Genomic DNA, 13370 nt, shown 5'->3' with positions numbered 1-13370 from the left:
AGGGGAGGGTTAAACTACAATATTATTTATAAAATCTATTAATCAATAGAAACAATCAAATCCCCAAAACTAACACTATGTATAAGAATCAAGAAATGTATTGTTAAACTTGATTTCGGCTCCGTAACGCTTCACGGCAAATGAGCCTTCCAAATAAACGAAAGGTAAAAAAAAAAAAAAAAGAAACAATCAAATTTCAAATAAGGGAAGATCCATTAATTACGTAACGCAAAAATTGGACTTTTTCAACCCCCCCCCCTATGTCACACTTTTTGTATGAAGCTTCTGAAAATTTTGTATGGATCGTCACACTTCACTCAGCCCCCCCTCCCCCCTCTAAGCGTTACGTAATTTGTGGACGTTCCCTAACATAATATTTCGTACATCACTACTAATAACAGTTTATTAGTAGTGATGATATTCATTTCATTCATTTATTATTTAAGAATCAAGTACTTGGTTGGAGCGCTCCTGAGAAGTTAACTTTAGGGCCAAAAATAAGAGTGCTTCCAAAATCTAAATAGTAATCAAATTGGTCAAAGCGTTAAATATAATTGTTATCGATTTTTTTAAAACTTTTTTCTGGCAGTCCATTTCGCCGCCAAATCAAACCTCGGTAATTAATTAAAACGTTTTACTATCTTTACAGCACCTTTGGAACCGCCGCCATCATATGACGAGGTGATAAGACTGCCGGCTCACTACCCCAAGGTGGAAACGTTCGTCCCGGAGATGGTCGTTCCACCTTCGTCGTCTGCACCCTCTGCGCCGCATATTGACGATCGCAGCAACGGAGGAAGTGCTGTCGGTGCGGTGGGGCCTGCTACCATCTCCGGTATGGTTGACCCAAACGGCACCGGACGGAATAAGACTATCTCAACAGTGACGAATGCCTAACTAGTCCTGTCTACGACTGGAGCAAAGCTTTTTTGTAGTAGATAAATTGTTTTGTTTTAGGAATGATACATTCACTTAAACTAGTTGTAATATCATCATTAATTTAAGGATTTAATAGCTGACTACCGTGCAATAAATTGAATAATTCATGATTTGAATCAAACTCGTATCAGGTTCGTCGTGAATTTTGAAACTATGACCATGCGAAAATCCTGAAATTCATTTCATGGTGAGCAGTAGTATGGCAAGCGGTATGCAACCTTGTACGCTGGATCTTGTATGCAAGGTTAGAACAGGGTGCAGTTTCTATCGTGTTCATCGTGCTCAATATGGTATTCCTTTCGAATTTCTGCCGTTAGAGATTTTGTTTTGTTTTTTCATTTCTACCTTTCGTTGGGATTCCGTAATCATCCTGGGAAACATGTGATACAAATATTAAAAGCGAGCCGGAAATGATATTCATGGTTTATGATTTATTCACAAAAAAAATGAAACCTTTTCAGTAATGGCACGTTAAATGTTCTTTGAAATCATGCGATATCTCTATGGTAGTAAAAGTTAGTAGGTATACTTTCACAGATCATACATCCTTATTTAATTTTTTGAACTAACTTTTTCTTTCTTTTACTGCATAAATATATCATCTCGTAACCAAGAATTGTTGTATTTACAAACGTTTTTTTTACAATTTTTTGAATATAAATAGTTCAATCTCTTGAGACCAATTAATCGTTTTTTAAACTAAACGTCTTTTATCATTTACATTCATTCTCTCATTATCATAAACTTGTCGTTGCTTGCAGTTTAAAATACCTATTTCTGCTCTCAACCTCGTGCAGTGGACCTCTTCGATCATCCACCGTGTAACACGTGCTCATCGATGGCATATTACTCCGTCCACTTTTGAGCCGTATGAAACCCCATATGAATGCCATCACGGTGGTCACCATGATGAATGCTCCCAACCCTTCAAGAACTATCCGACTAACTCCAACCGATGGCAACCTTGCCGCGGCATCCTCCTCTAGCCGCATTCGGTTGATCATCAGATCGGGATCGTCTGCCATGCGCGTCATCAGCAGCTCGTCGTAGTAGGAGTCGGATTCACCGGCACCACCTCCAACGTCCATATTGTCATCATCCTGTTCGTCGTTGCGTTGCTCGTTGTCCACGATACGGCTGATATCGGAGATATCACTTTCCCTAGTGGTGGGGGCCGCACCAGGGATGAGTTCCTTTTTAATGGATTTTGTCTTCGATCGATTTACGTAGGGAGTCGGAAGTACAGCCACCTGGCATGATCCTAGGTATTCGTCTTTAGATATGTCTTCCTTCATGATGAGACAAAATTTATAACTGAAAAAGAAATTGATTTCAGATTGGTTATTGCGTTCGTATCTTTTATTTATTGATTTATTTATTTATTTATTTATTTAGGAGCAGGGAAAAGCTCTCTTGAGTTGCATTTTCTAAACTCTTTTTCAATAGAGCGCAAAACCTCTCATCTTTTCTACCAACAAAATAATACATCTTGTCATAAGACGAGTTTGTACAATCCCATTTAATTCCACCACTTAATTGTATCTTGACAGATACGTATTTCGACCTCAACAGTAAGGTCGTCTTCAGTGTCTCGTACTTGACTCGACTATTCTTAAACACTAGTTTATTTGTGGACGCAGTAGCGCCCGTGGCAAGTGTTTTTTTTTCTTTCAATGTAAACGATTCATTAACCCATGAATTAAAAAAAGATTCAACGTCTGTTGTCTGTGATTTTTTTCATCAAATGTTGTGTCTGGTTGTCTAAGGTTGTCACTGGTTATGTTTTCTGCATATGATAGTAAAAAAGAATTGAAGTGTCAAATATTTTATTTTTTGTGAGAATTTCCCCGCGTGCTGCGTCTGGTTGGCTAGTCACCGGACAGACAAACAGGGCTATTATATATATAGTATATAGTATTCTTTGTCGAATCACTGTCATACGATGAGTTTAGTACAATTCCATTTTATTTCATCACCTCGAATTACTTTTACATATACATATTTCGACCTCAACTGTAAGGTCGTCTTCGGTGTCTCGTACTTGACTCGACTTCAAGTCGAGTCGAAGTCGAGTCAAGTACGAGACACCGAAGACGACCTTACAGTTGAGGTCGAAATACGTATATGTAAAAGTAATACGAGGTGGTGGAATTGAATGGAATTGTACTAAGCTCGTCTTATGACAGTGAAAACATTCCACTAAAAAAGAGCTAAATAATTTTCTTGAAAATCTTCGTCGAATGTTGGTGTTGATCTGGCTTAGTACCCCGCACAGTCTATTCGGCTAGCTAGAAGATCAGTAATAAACATTGCTTTAGACACGTTCCTGCGCTCTCCAAGGAGATCCAGGTTGATTAACTGGCACCAATCCTAGTAGGGCGCAGATTATCTAGGTTGTTCCTCGGCAATAATCGCAAGGCATACCTTACAATTTTTTCTGCATAGATTCGATCCTCATACAATCATTCTGATAAAATGGAGACCATACTATCGACCCATATTCGATGTTGCGCTTAAAGATGCAATTCCGCGGTAATTTGTGAAACAATCGTTCTGTTCCCTTTCTTGAAGACTGCGAAAATGTATGATTTTTTTCCAGATATCAGGAAAAATACTATATGATTGCTTGAAAATATTAGCTAGAGGTAGCGAGACAGATGAAATGCAATTCCGGAGTTCTATGGAAGGTATTCCATCAGGGACAGGCTTCGTTGATAATTTAAAACATTAGCCGATTGATTCAAGCTGCTGAACTGACACCAAAGCTATAGCTATAGCTGCTTAAAGCTGCATGAAGCACGCACCGGACAGCTGTTCATCGGGAAAGACGCTACGAAACTGCGAACGGAATAGTTCTGCAATATCTTCTATTGATGACGCCTCCTGGCTATTGTTGGTCAGTGTAGTCGGAAGACCCGTCGACTTTGCGCTGTTTGTTTACACGCCTCCAAAAGTTCTTGGGGTTCGATTTAAGTTTCCGCTGGATTTCAGATTGATGAGCATAGTAAAGCTTTTTGTTAAGATTTTTGTACCTTTTATTGATCGTAAAGAATACGCGCTTGTTCGTTCGATGTTTCGAATATTTCGTCCGAGCCTGCCTTTTGTTTACTTTAAGCTTTTTCAGCACGAAATTGGACCAAAAATTGGATGTTTGGGATCCGTCTTTTTAGGAACGTAGGGGAAGGTGGGGAGACTTGATCCCCGTAGAGACTTCATTACCCCCTGTTTTATCGAGAACTAAAGTAGTTTTGTTCTAGCCTATTTTTTGGTATAGACCCTGTAGACCAGCGGTTCTCAACCTGGGGTACATGTATCCCTGGGGGGTACCTTCGCCGGGCCCAAGGGGTACCTCGGACAAAAATGCATAATGGCGGATTTTAATCAAAACTTATTGATACAGTTTTGATGCATGTATTTTTTTTAAATTTCAAGATTTTGTCTTGTACATAATATGCATGGCGATCAGTAACCCAAACACTATTGAATCCTTCCCTCCACAATCAACAAAATAGATGAAAGGCTGTGGGAAAAAAGATCAAAAGGACAGAACGATGAATGAATTAATTTAAAAAATCTTCTATGCTATCTACTTGATTGAAAGAGGCCCGGAAACATCATTTCAAGAGGCCGGGAAGCCTCCTTTCAAGAGGCCCGGAAGCCTCCTTTCAAGAGGCCCGGAAGCCTCCTTTCAAGAGGCCCGGAAGCCTCCTTTCAAGAGGCCAGAAGCCTCCTTTCAAGAGGCCAGGAAGCCTCCTTTCAAGAGGCCCGGAAGCCTCCTTTCAAGAGGCCAGGAAGCCTCCTTTCAAGAGGCCAGAAGCCTCCTTTCAAGAGGCCAGGAAGCCTCCTTTCAAGAGGCCCGGAAGCCTCCTTTCAAGAGGCCGGAAGCCTCCTTTCAAGAGGCCGGAAGCCTCCTTTCAAGAGGCCAGGAAGCCTCCTTTCAAGAGGCCCGAAGCCTCCTTTCAAGAGGCCCGGAAGCCTCCTTTCAAGAGGCCAGGCCTCCTTTCAAGAGGCCAGGAAGCCTCCTTTCAAGAGGCCCGGAAGCCTCCTTTCAAGAGGCCAGGAAGCCTCCTTTCAAGAGGCCCAGAGCCTCCTTTCAAGAGGCCAGGAAGCCTCCTTTCAAGAGGCCTGGAAGCCTCCTTTCAAGAGGCCAGGAAGCCTCCTTTCAAGAGGCCCGGAAGCCTCCTTTCAAGAGGCTCAGGCCTCCTTTCAAGAGGCCCGGAAGCCTCCTTTCAAGAGGCCCAGAGCCTCCTTTCAAGAGGCCCGGAAGCCTCCTTTCAAGAGGCCAGAAGCCTCCTTTCAAGAGGCCCGGAAGCCTCCTTTCAAGAGGCCGGAAGCCTCCTTTCAAGAGGCCAGGAAGCCTCCTTTCAAGAGGCCCAGAGCCTCCTTTCAAGAGGCCAGAAGCCTCCTTTCAAGAGGCCAGAGCCTCCTTTCAAGAGGCCCGGAAGCCTCCTTTCAAGAGGCCAGAAGCCTCCTTTCAAGAGGCCCAGAAGCCTCCTTTCAAGAGGCCAGAAGCCTCCTTTCAAGAGGCCCGGAAGCCTCCTTTCAAGAGGCCCGAAGCCTCCTTTCAAGAGGCCCAGAGCCTCCTTTCAAGAGGCCCGGAAGCCTCCTTTCAAGAGGCCCAGGAAGCCTCCTTTCAAGAGGCCCGAAGCCTCCTTTCAAGAGGCCTGAAGCCTCCTTTCAAGAGGCCAGAAGCCTCCTTTCAAGAGGCCCGGAAGCCTCCTTTCAAGAGGCCAGAGCCTCCTTTCAAGAGGCCCGGAAGCCTCCTTTCAAGAGGCAGGAAGCCTCCTTTCAAGAGGCTCAGGCCTCCTTTCAAGAGGCCAGAAGCCTCCTTTCAAGAGGCCAGGCCTCCTTTCAAGAGGCCAGGAAGCCTCCTTTCAAGAGGCCCAGGCCTCCTTTCAAGAGGCCAGAAGCCTCCTTTCAAGAGGCCAGGAAGCCTCCTTTCAAGAGGCCAGGAAGCCTCCTTTCAAGAGGCCAGAAGCCTCCATTCAAGAGGCCCAGAAGCCTCCTTTCAAGAGGCCCAGAAGCCTCCTTTCAAGAGGCCGGAAGCCTCCTTTCAAGAGGCCCAGGAAGCCTCCTTTCAAGAGGCCAGGCCTCCTTTCAAGAGGCCAGGAAGCCTCCTTTCAAGAGGCCAGAATCCTTCTTTCAAGAGGCTCGAAGGACTCCTTTCAAGAGGCATGAAAGCTTCCTTTCAAGAGGCCAGGAAGCCTCCTTTCAAGAGGCCAGGAAGCCTCCTTTCAAAAGGCCAGGAAGCCTCCTTTCAAAAGGCCAGGAAGCCTACTTTCAAGAGGCCCGGAAGCCTCCTTTCAAGAGGCCAGGAAGCCTCCTTTCAAGAGGCCAGGCCTCCTTTCAAGAGGCCCGGAAGCCTCCTTTCAAGAGGCCAGAAGCCTCCTTTCAAGAGGCCAGGAAGCCTCCTTTCAAGAGGCCAGGAAGCCTCCTTTCAAGAGGCCCAGAAGCCTCCTTTCAAGAGGCCAGAAGCCTCCTTTCAAGAGGCCAGAAGCCTCCTTTCAAGAGGCCAGAGCCTCCTTTCAAGAGGCCCGGAAGCTTCATTTCAAGAGGCCCGGAAGCCTCCTTTCAAGAGGCCCAGAAGCCTCCTTTTAAGAGGCCTGGAAGCCTCCTTTCAAGAGGCCCGAAAACCTTCTTTCAAGAGGCCCGGAAGCCTCCTTTCAAGAGGTCAGGAAGCCTCCTTTCAAGAGGCCTAGAAGCCTCCTCTCAAGAGGCCCGGAAACCATCTTTCAAGATGCCCGGAAGCTTCCTTTCAAGAGGCCCGGAAGCCTCCTTTCAAGAGGTCCGGAAGCTTTATTTCAAGAGGCCCGGAAGCCTCCTTTCAAGAGGCCCGGAAGCCTCCTTTCAAGAGGCCCGGAAGCCTCTTTTCAAGAGGACCGGAAGCCCGGAAGCCTCCCCAAGCAACCAGAAGTTTAGATTTAACTTAATTTTACTCTTCACCGAACTAATTGGTTCACTATGGTTCACATCAAGTTCCAAGTATCCTTAACGAAACTTTAAAGTTCACTTTTACGCTCCCACCATACAAAAAATTACTTAAAATGAGAGCTGATTAAGCCAAAATAGCCCTTCTTATCCGAACTTCTGGTTGCTTGGGTCCTTTCAAGAGGCTCGGAAGCCTCCTTTCAAGAGGCTCGGAAGCCTCCTTTCAAGAGGCTCGGAAGCCTCCTTTCAAGAGGCTGGAAAGCCTCATTTCAAGAGGCTCAGAGCCTCCTTTCAAGAGGCTCAGAAGCCTCCTTTCAAGAGGCTCAGAAGCCTCCTTTCAAGAGGCTCAGAAGCCTCCTTTCAAGAGGCTCAGAAGCCTCCTTTCAAGAGGCTCAGGAAGCCTCCTTTCAAGAGAGCTCCAGAAGCCTCCTTTCAAGAGGCTCAGAAGCCTCCTTTCAAGAGCTCAGAAGCCTCCTTTCAAGAGCTCAGAAGCCTCCTTTCAAGAGGCTCAGAGCCTCCTTTCAAGAGGCTCAGAAGCCTCCTTTCAAGAGGCTCAGAGCCTCCTTTCAAGAGGCTCAGGAAGCCTCCTTTCAAGAGCTCAGAAGCCTCCTTTCAAGAGGCTCGGAAGCATCCTTTCAAAAGGCTCGGAAGCCTCCTTTCAAGAAGCCCGGAAGCCTCCTTTCAAGAGACCAGGAAGGCTCCTTACAAGAGCTCAGAAAGCCTCCTTTTAAGAGGCCAGAAAGCCTCTTTTCAAGAGACCAGGAAGCCTCCCTTCAAGAGGCCAGGAAGCCTTCTTTCAAAAGACCAAGAAGTCTCCTTTTAAGAGGTTCGGAACCCTTCTTTCAAGAGGCCCTAGAGCCTTCTTTCAAGAAGCCCGGAAGCCTCCTTTCAAGAGGCCAGGAAGGCTCCTTTCAAGAGGCCAGAAAGCCTCCTTTCAAGAGGCCAGGAAGGCTCCTCTCAAGAGGCCAGAAAGCCTCATTTTAAGAGACCAGGAAGCCTTCCTTCAAGAGGCCAGGAAGCCTCCATTCAAAAGGCCAAGAAGCCTCCTTTCAAGAGGCCAGGAAGCCTCCTTTCAAGAGGCCCAGAGCCTCCTTTCAAGAGGCCAGGAAGCCTCCTTTCAAGAGGCCCAAGCCTCCTTTCAAGAGGCCAGGAAGCCTCCTTTCAAGAGGCCAGGAAGCCTCCTTTCAAGAGGCCAGAAGCCTCCTTTCAAGAGGCCCGGAAGCCTCCTTTCAAGAGGCCAGGAAGCCTCCTTTCAAGAGGCCAGAAAGCCTCCTTTCAAGAGGCCAGGCCTCCTTTCAAGAGGCCAGAAGCCTCCTTTCAAGAGGCCAGAAGCCTCCTTTCAAGAGGCCAGAAGCCTCCTTTCAAGAGGCCAGGAAGCCTCCTTTCAAGAGGCCAGGAAGCCTCCTTTCAAGAGGCCAGAAGCCTCCTTTCAAGAGGCCCGGAAGCCTCCTTTCAAGAGGCCCTGGAAGCCTCCTTTCAAGAGGCCAGAAGCCTCCTTTCAAGAGGCCGAAGCCTCCTTTCAAGAGGCCCAGAGCCTCCTTTCAAGAGGCCAGAAGCCTCCTTTCAAGAGGCCCGGAAGCCTCCTTTCAAGAGGCCCGGAAGCCTCCTTTCAAGAGGCCAGGAAGCCTCCTTTCAAGAGGCCAGAAGCCTCCTTTCAAGAGGCCCGGAAAGCCTCCTTTCAAGAGGCCAGGAAGCCTCCTTTCAAGAGGCCAGGAAGCCTCCTTTCAAGAGGCCAGGAAGCCTCCTTTCAAGAGGCCAGAGCCTCCTTTCAAGAGGCCAGGCCTCCTTTCAAGAGGCCAGAAGCCTCCTTTCAAGAGGCCAGGAAGCCTCCTTTCAAGAGGCCAGGAAGCCTCCTTTCAAGAGGCCAGAGCCTCCTTTCAAGAGGCCCAGGCCTCCTTTCAAGAGGCCCGGAAGCCTCCTTTCAAGAGGCCAGGAAGCCTCCTTTCAAGAGGCCCGAAGCCTCCTCTCAAGAGGCCAGGAAGCCTCCTTTCAAGAGGCCCAGAAGCCTCCTTTCAAGAGGCCAGGAAGCCTCCTTTCAAGAGGCCAGGAAGCCTCCTTTCAAGAGGCCCAGGCCTCCTTTCAAGAGGCCAGGAAGCCTCCTTTCAAGAGGCCAGGAAGCCTCCTTTCAAGAGGCCAGAAGCCTCCTTTCAAGAGGCCAGAAGCCTCCTTTCAAGAGGCCAGAAGCCTCCTTTCAAGAGGCCAGAAGCCTCCTTTCAAGAGGCCAGAGCCTCCTTTCAAGAGGCCAGGAAGCCTCCTTTCAAGAGGCCAGAAGCCTCCTTTCAAGAGGCCAGGAAGCCTCCTTTCAAGAGGCCAGAAGCCTCCTTTCAAGAGGCCAGAAGCCTCCTTTCAAGAGGCCAGAAGCCTCCTTTCAAGAGGCCAGAAGCCTCCTTTCAAGAGGCCCGGAAGCCTCGTTTCAAGAGGCCAGGAAGCCTCTTTCCAAGGGGCCAGAAGCCTCCTTTCAAGAGGCCCGAAGCCTCCTTTCAAGAGGCCAGAAGCCTCCTTTCAAGAGGCCCAGAAGCCTCCTTTCAAGAGGCCCAGAAGCCTCCTTTCAAGAGGCCAGAAGCCTCCTTTCAAGAGGCCAGGAAGCCTCCTTTCAAGAGGCCCAGGCCAGAAGCCTCCTTTCAAGAGGCCAGGAAGCCTCCTTTCAAGAGGCCCGGAAGCCTCCTTTCAAGAGGCCAGAAGCCTCCTTTCAAGAGGCCCGGAAGCCGGAAGCCTCCTTTCAAGAGGCCCGGAAGCCTCCATTCAAGAGGCCCTGAAGCCTCCATTCAAGAGGCCAGAAGCCTCCTTTCAAGAGGCCAGAAGCCTCCTTTCAAGAGGCCCGGAAGCCTCCTTTCAAGAGGCCAGAAGCCTCCTTTCAAGAGGCCCGGAAGCCTCCTTTCAAGAGGCCTGAAGCCTCCTTTCAAGAGGCCAGGAAGCCTCCTTTCAAGAGGCCAGAAGCCTCCTTTCAAGAGGCCAGAAGCCTCCTTTTAAGAGGCCAGAAGCCTCCTTTCAAGAGGCCCAGAAGCCTCCTTTCAAGAGGCCAGAAGCCTCCCCAAGCAACCAGAAGTTTAGATTTAACTTAATTTTACTCTTCACCGAACTAATTGGTTCACTATGGTTCACATCAAGTTCCAAGTATCCTTAACGAAACTTTAAAGTTCACTTTTACGCTCCCACCATACAAAAAATTACTTAAAATGAGAGCTGATTAAGCCAAAATAGCCCTTCTTATCCGAACTTCTGGTTGCTTGGGTCCTTTCATGAGGTCCGGAAGCCTCCTTTCAAGAGGCTCGGAAGCCTCCTTTCAAGAGGCTCGGAAGCCTCCTTTCAAGAGGCTCGGAAGCCTCCTTTCAAGAGGCTCGGAAGCCTCCTTTCAAGAGGCTCGGAAGCCTCCTTTCAAGAGGCTCGGAAGCCTCCTTTCAAGAGGCTCAGAAGCCTCCTTTCAAGAGGTTCAGAAGCCTCCTTTCAAGCGGCCAGAAGCCTCCTTTCAAGAGGCCCGAAGCCTCCTTTCAAGAGGCCAGAGCCTCCTTTCAAGAGGCCCAGAAGCCTCCTTTCAAGAGGCCGGAAGCCTCCTTTCAAGAGGCCAGAAGCCTCCTTTCAAGAGGCCCAGAGCCTCCTTTCAAGAGGCCAGAAGCCTCCTTTCAAGAGGCCCAGAAGCCTCCTTTCAAGAGGCCAGGGAAGCCTCCTTTCAAGAGGCCCAGAAGCCTCCTTTCAAGAGGCTCAGAAGCCTCCTTTCAAGAGGCCCGGAAGCCTCCTTTCAAGAGGCCCAGAAGCCTCCTTTCAAGAGGCCCGGAAGCCTCCTTTCAAGAGGCCCGAAGCCTCCTTTCAAGAGGCCAGGAAGCCTCCTTTCAAGAGGCCCGGAAGCCTCCTTTCAAGAGGCCCAGGAAGCCTCCTTTCAAGAGGCCGGAAGCCTCCTTTCAAGAGGCCCAGGCCTCCTTTCAAGAGGCCAGGAAGCCTCCTTTCAAGAGGCCAGAGCCTCCATTCAAGAGGCCCGGAAGCCTCCATTCAAGAGGCCAGGCCTCCTTTCAAGAGGCCAGGAAGCCTCCTTTCAAGAGGCCCAGAAGCCTCCTTTCAAGAGGCCCGGAAGCCTCCTTTCAAGAGGTGAAGCCTCCTTTCAAGAGGCCAGAAGCCTCCTTTCAAGAGGCCAGGAAGCCTCCTTTCAAAAGGCCAGGAAGCCTCCTTTCAAGAGGCCCGAAAGCCTCCTTTCAAGAGGCCAGGACCAGGAAGCCTCCATTCAAGAGACCAGGAAGCTTCCATTCAAGACGCCAGGAAGCCTCCTTTCAAGACGCCAGGAAGCCTCCTTTCAAGTGACCCGGGCATCCTTTCAAGAGGCCAGAAGCCTCCTTTCAAGAGGCCCAGGCCTCCTTTCAAGAGGCCCGGAAGCCTCCTTTCAAGAGGCCAGAAGCCTCCTTTCAAGAGGCCCAGGAAGCCTCCTTTCAAGAGGCCAGAAGCCTCCTTTCAAGAGGCCAGGAAGCCTCCTTTCAAGAGGCCAGGAAGCCTCCTTTCAAGAGGCCAGAAGCCTCCTTTCAAGAGGCCAGAAGCCTCCTTTCAAGAGGCCAGGAAGCCTCCTTTCAAGAGGCCAGGAAGCCTCCTTTCAAGAGGCCCAGGCCTCCTTTCAAGAGGCCGAAAGCCTCCTTTCAAGAGGCCAGGAAGCCTCCTTTCAAGAGGCCAGGAAGCCTCCTTTCAAGAGGCCCGGAAGCCTCCTTTCAAGAGGCCAGGAAGCCTCCTTTCAAGAGGCAGGAAGCCTCCTTTCAAGAGGCCAGGAAGCCTCCTTTCAAGAGGCCAGAGCCTCCTTTCAAGAGGCCAGGAAGCCTCCTTTCAAGAGGCCCGGAAGCCTCCTTTCAAGAGGCCCGAAACCCTTCTTTCAAGAGGCCCGAAAGCCTCCTTTCAAGAGGCCAGGACCAGGAAGCCTCCATTCAAGAGGTCAGGAAGCCTCCATTCAAGAGGCCAGGAAGCCTCCTTTCAAGACGCCAGAAATCCTGCTTTCAAGAGGCCAGAAAGTCTGCTTTCAATAGGCCAGGGAGCCTCCTTTCAAGAGGCCCGAAAACCTCCTTTCAAAAGGCCCGAGAACCTCCTTTCAAGAGGCCCGGAAGCATCCTTTCAAGAGTCCCGGAAGCCTCCTTTCAAGAGGCCCGGAAGCCTCCTTTCAAGAGGCCCGGAAGCCTCCTTCCAAGAGGCCCGGAAGCCTCCTTCCAAGAGGCCAGAAGCCTCCTTTCAAGAGGCCAGGAAGCCTCCTTTCAAGAGGCCAGAAGCCTCCTTTCAAGAGGCCTGGAAGCCTCCTTTCGAGAGGCCCGGAAGCCTCCTTTTAAGAGGCCCGGAAGCCTCCTTTCAAGAGGCCCAGAAGCCTCTTTTCAAGAGGCCCGGAAGCCTCCCCAAGCAACCAGAAGTTTAGATTTAACTTAGTTTTACTCTTAACCGAACTAATTGGTTCACTATGGTTCACATCAAGTTCCAAGCATCCTTAACGAAACTTCAAAGTTCACTTTTACGCTCCCACCATACAAAAAATTACTTAAAATGAGAGCTGATTAAGCCAAAATAGCCCTTCTTATCCGAACTTCTGGTTGCTTGGGTCCTTTCAAGAGGTCCGGAAGCCTCCTTTCAAGAGGCTCGGAAGCCTCCTTTCAAGAGGCTCGGAAGCCTCCTTTCAAGAGGCTCAGAAGCCTCCTTTCAAGAGGCTCAGAAGCCTCCTTTCAAGAGGCTCAGAAGCCTCCTTTCAAGAGGCTCAGAAGCCTCCTTTCAAGAGGCTCAGAGCCTCCTTTCAAGAGGCTCAGAAGCCTCCTTTCAAGAGGCTCAGGAAGCCTCCTTTCAAGAGGCTCAGAAGCCTCCTTTCAAGAGGCTCAGAAGCCTCCTTTCAAGAGGCCCGAAGCCTCCTTTCAAGAGGCCCGAAGCCTCCTTTCAAGAGGCCAGAAGCCTCCTTTCAAGAGGCCAGAAGCCTCCTTTCAAGAGGCCCGGAAGCCTCCTTTCAAGAGGCCAGGAAGCCTCCTTTCAAGAGGCCAGGAAGCCTCCTTTCAAGAGGCCAGAAGCCTCCTTTCAAGAGGCCCGGAAGCCTCCTTTCAAGAGGCCCGGAAGCCTCCTTTCAAGAGGCCAGAAGCCTCCTTTCAAGAGGCCCGGAAGCCTCCTTTCAAGAGGCCCGGAAGCCTCCTTTCAAGAGGCTCAGAAGCCTCCTTTCAAGAGGCCCAGAAGCCTCCTTTCAAGAGGCCAGGAAGCCTCCTTTCAAGAGGCCCAGAAGCCTCCTTTCAAGAGGCCCAGAAGCCTCCTTTCAAGAGGCCGGAAGCCTCCTTTCAAGAGGCCCGGAAGCCTCCTTTCAAGAGGCCCGAAAGCTTCCTTCCAAGAGGCCAGGAAGCCTCCATTCAAGAGGCCAGGAAGCCTCCATGCAAGAGGCCCGAAAGCCTTCTTTCAAAAGGCCCGAAAGCCTCCTTTCAAGAGTCCGGAAGCCTCCTTTCAAGTTGACCGGAAGCCTTATTTTAAGAGGCCCGGAAGTCGGCTTTCAAGAGACCCACCCGGAAGCCTCCTTTCAAGAG

General features: G+C 49.5%; 1 protein-coding gene across 3 annotated transcripts in view; it reads right to left on the bottom strand.

Moving 5' to 3' along the window:
• Window positions 1-1350: 1350 nt before the first annotated feature.
• The window catches only part of LOC134202548 (uncharacterized), a 120706-nt gene continuing 108686 nt past the window's right edge, over window positions 1351-13370 (bottom strand). For all 3 annotated transcript variants that reach the window (XM_062677555.1, XM_062677557.1, XM_062677556.1), the window contains exon 5: window positions 1351-2253. In XM_062677555.1, the coding sequence (XP_062533539.1) occupies window positions 1677-2253 (577 nt within the window). In that variant the 3' untranslated portion in view covers window positions 1351-1676. The remainder of the gene's footprint in view (window positions 2254-13370) is intronic.

Source organism: Armigeres subalbatus, unplaced genomic scaffold (assembly GCF_024139115.2).
Source record: "Armigeres subalbatus isolate Guangzhou_Male unplaced genomic scaffold, GZ_Asu_2 Contig1259, whole genome shotgun sequence".
Lineage (NCBI taxonomy): Eukaryota > Metazoa > Arthropoda > Insecta > Diptera > Culicidae > Armigeres > Armigeres subalbatus.
The sequence above is the reverse complement of the archived record's forward strand: the minus strand, read 5'-3'. Positions and strand labels throughout refer to the sequence as shown.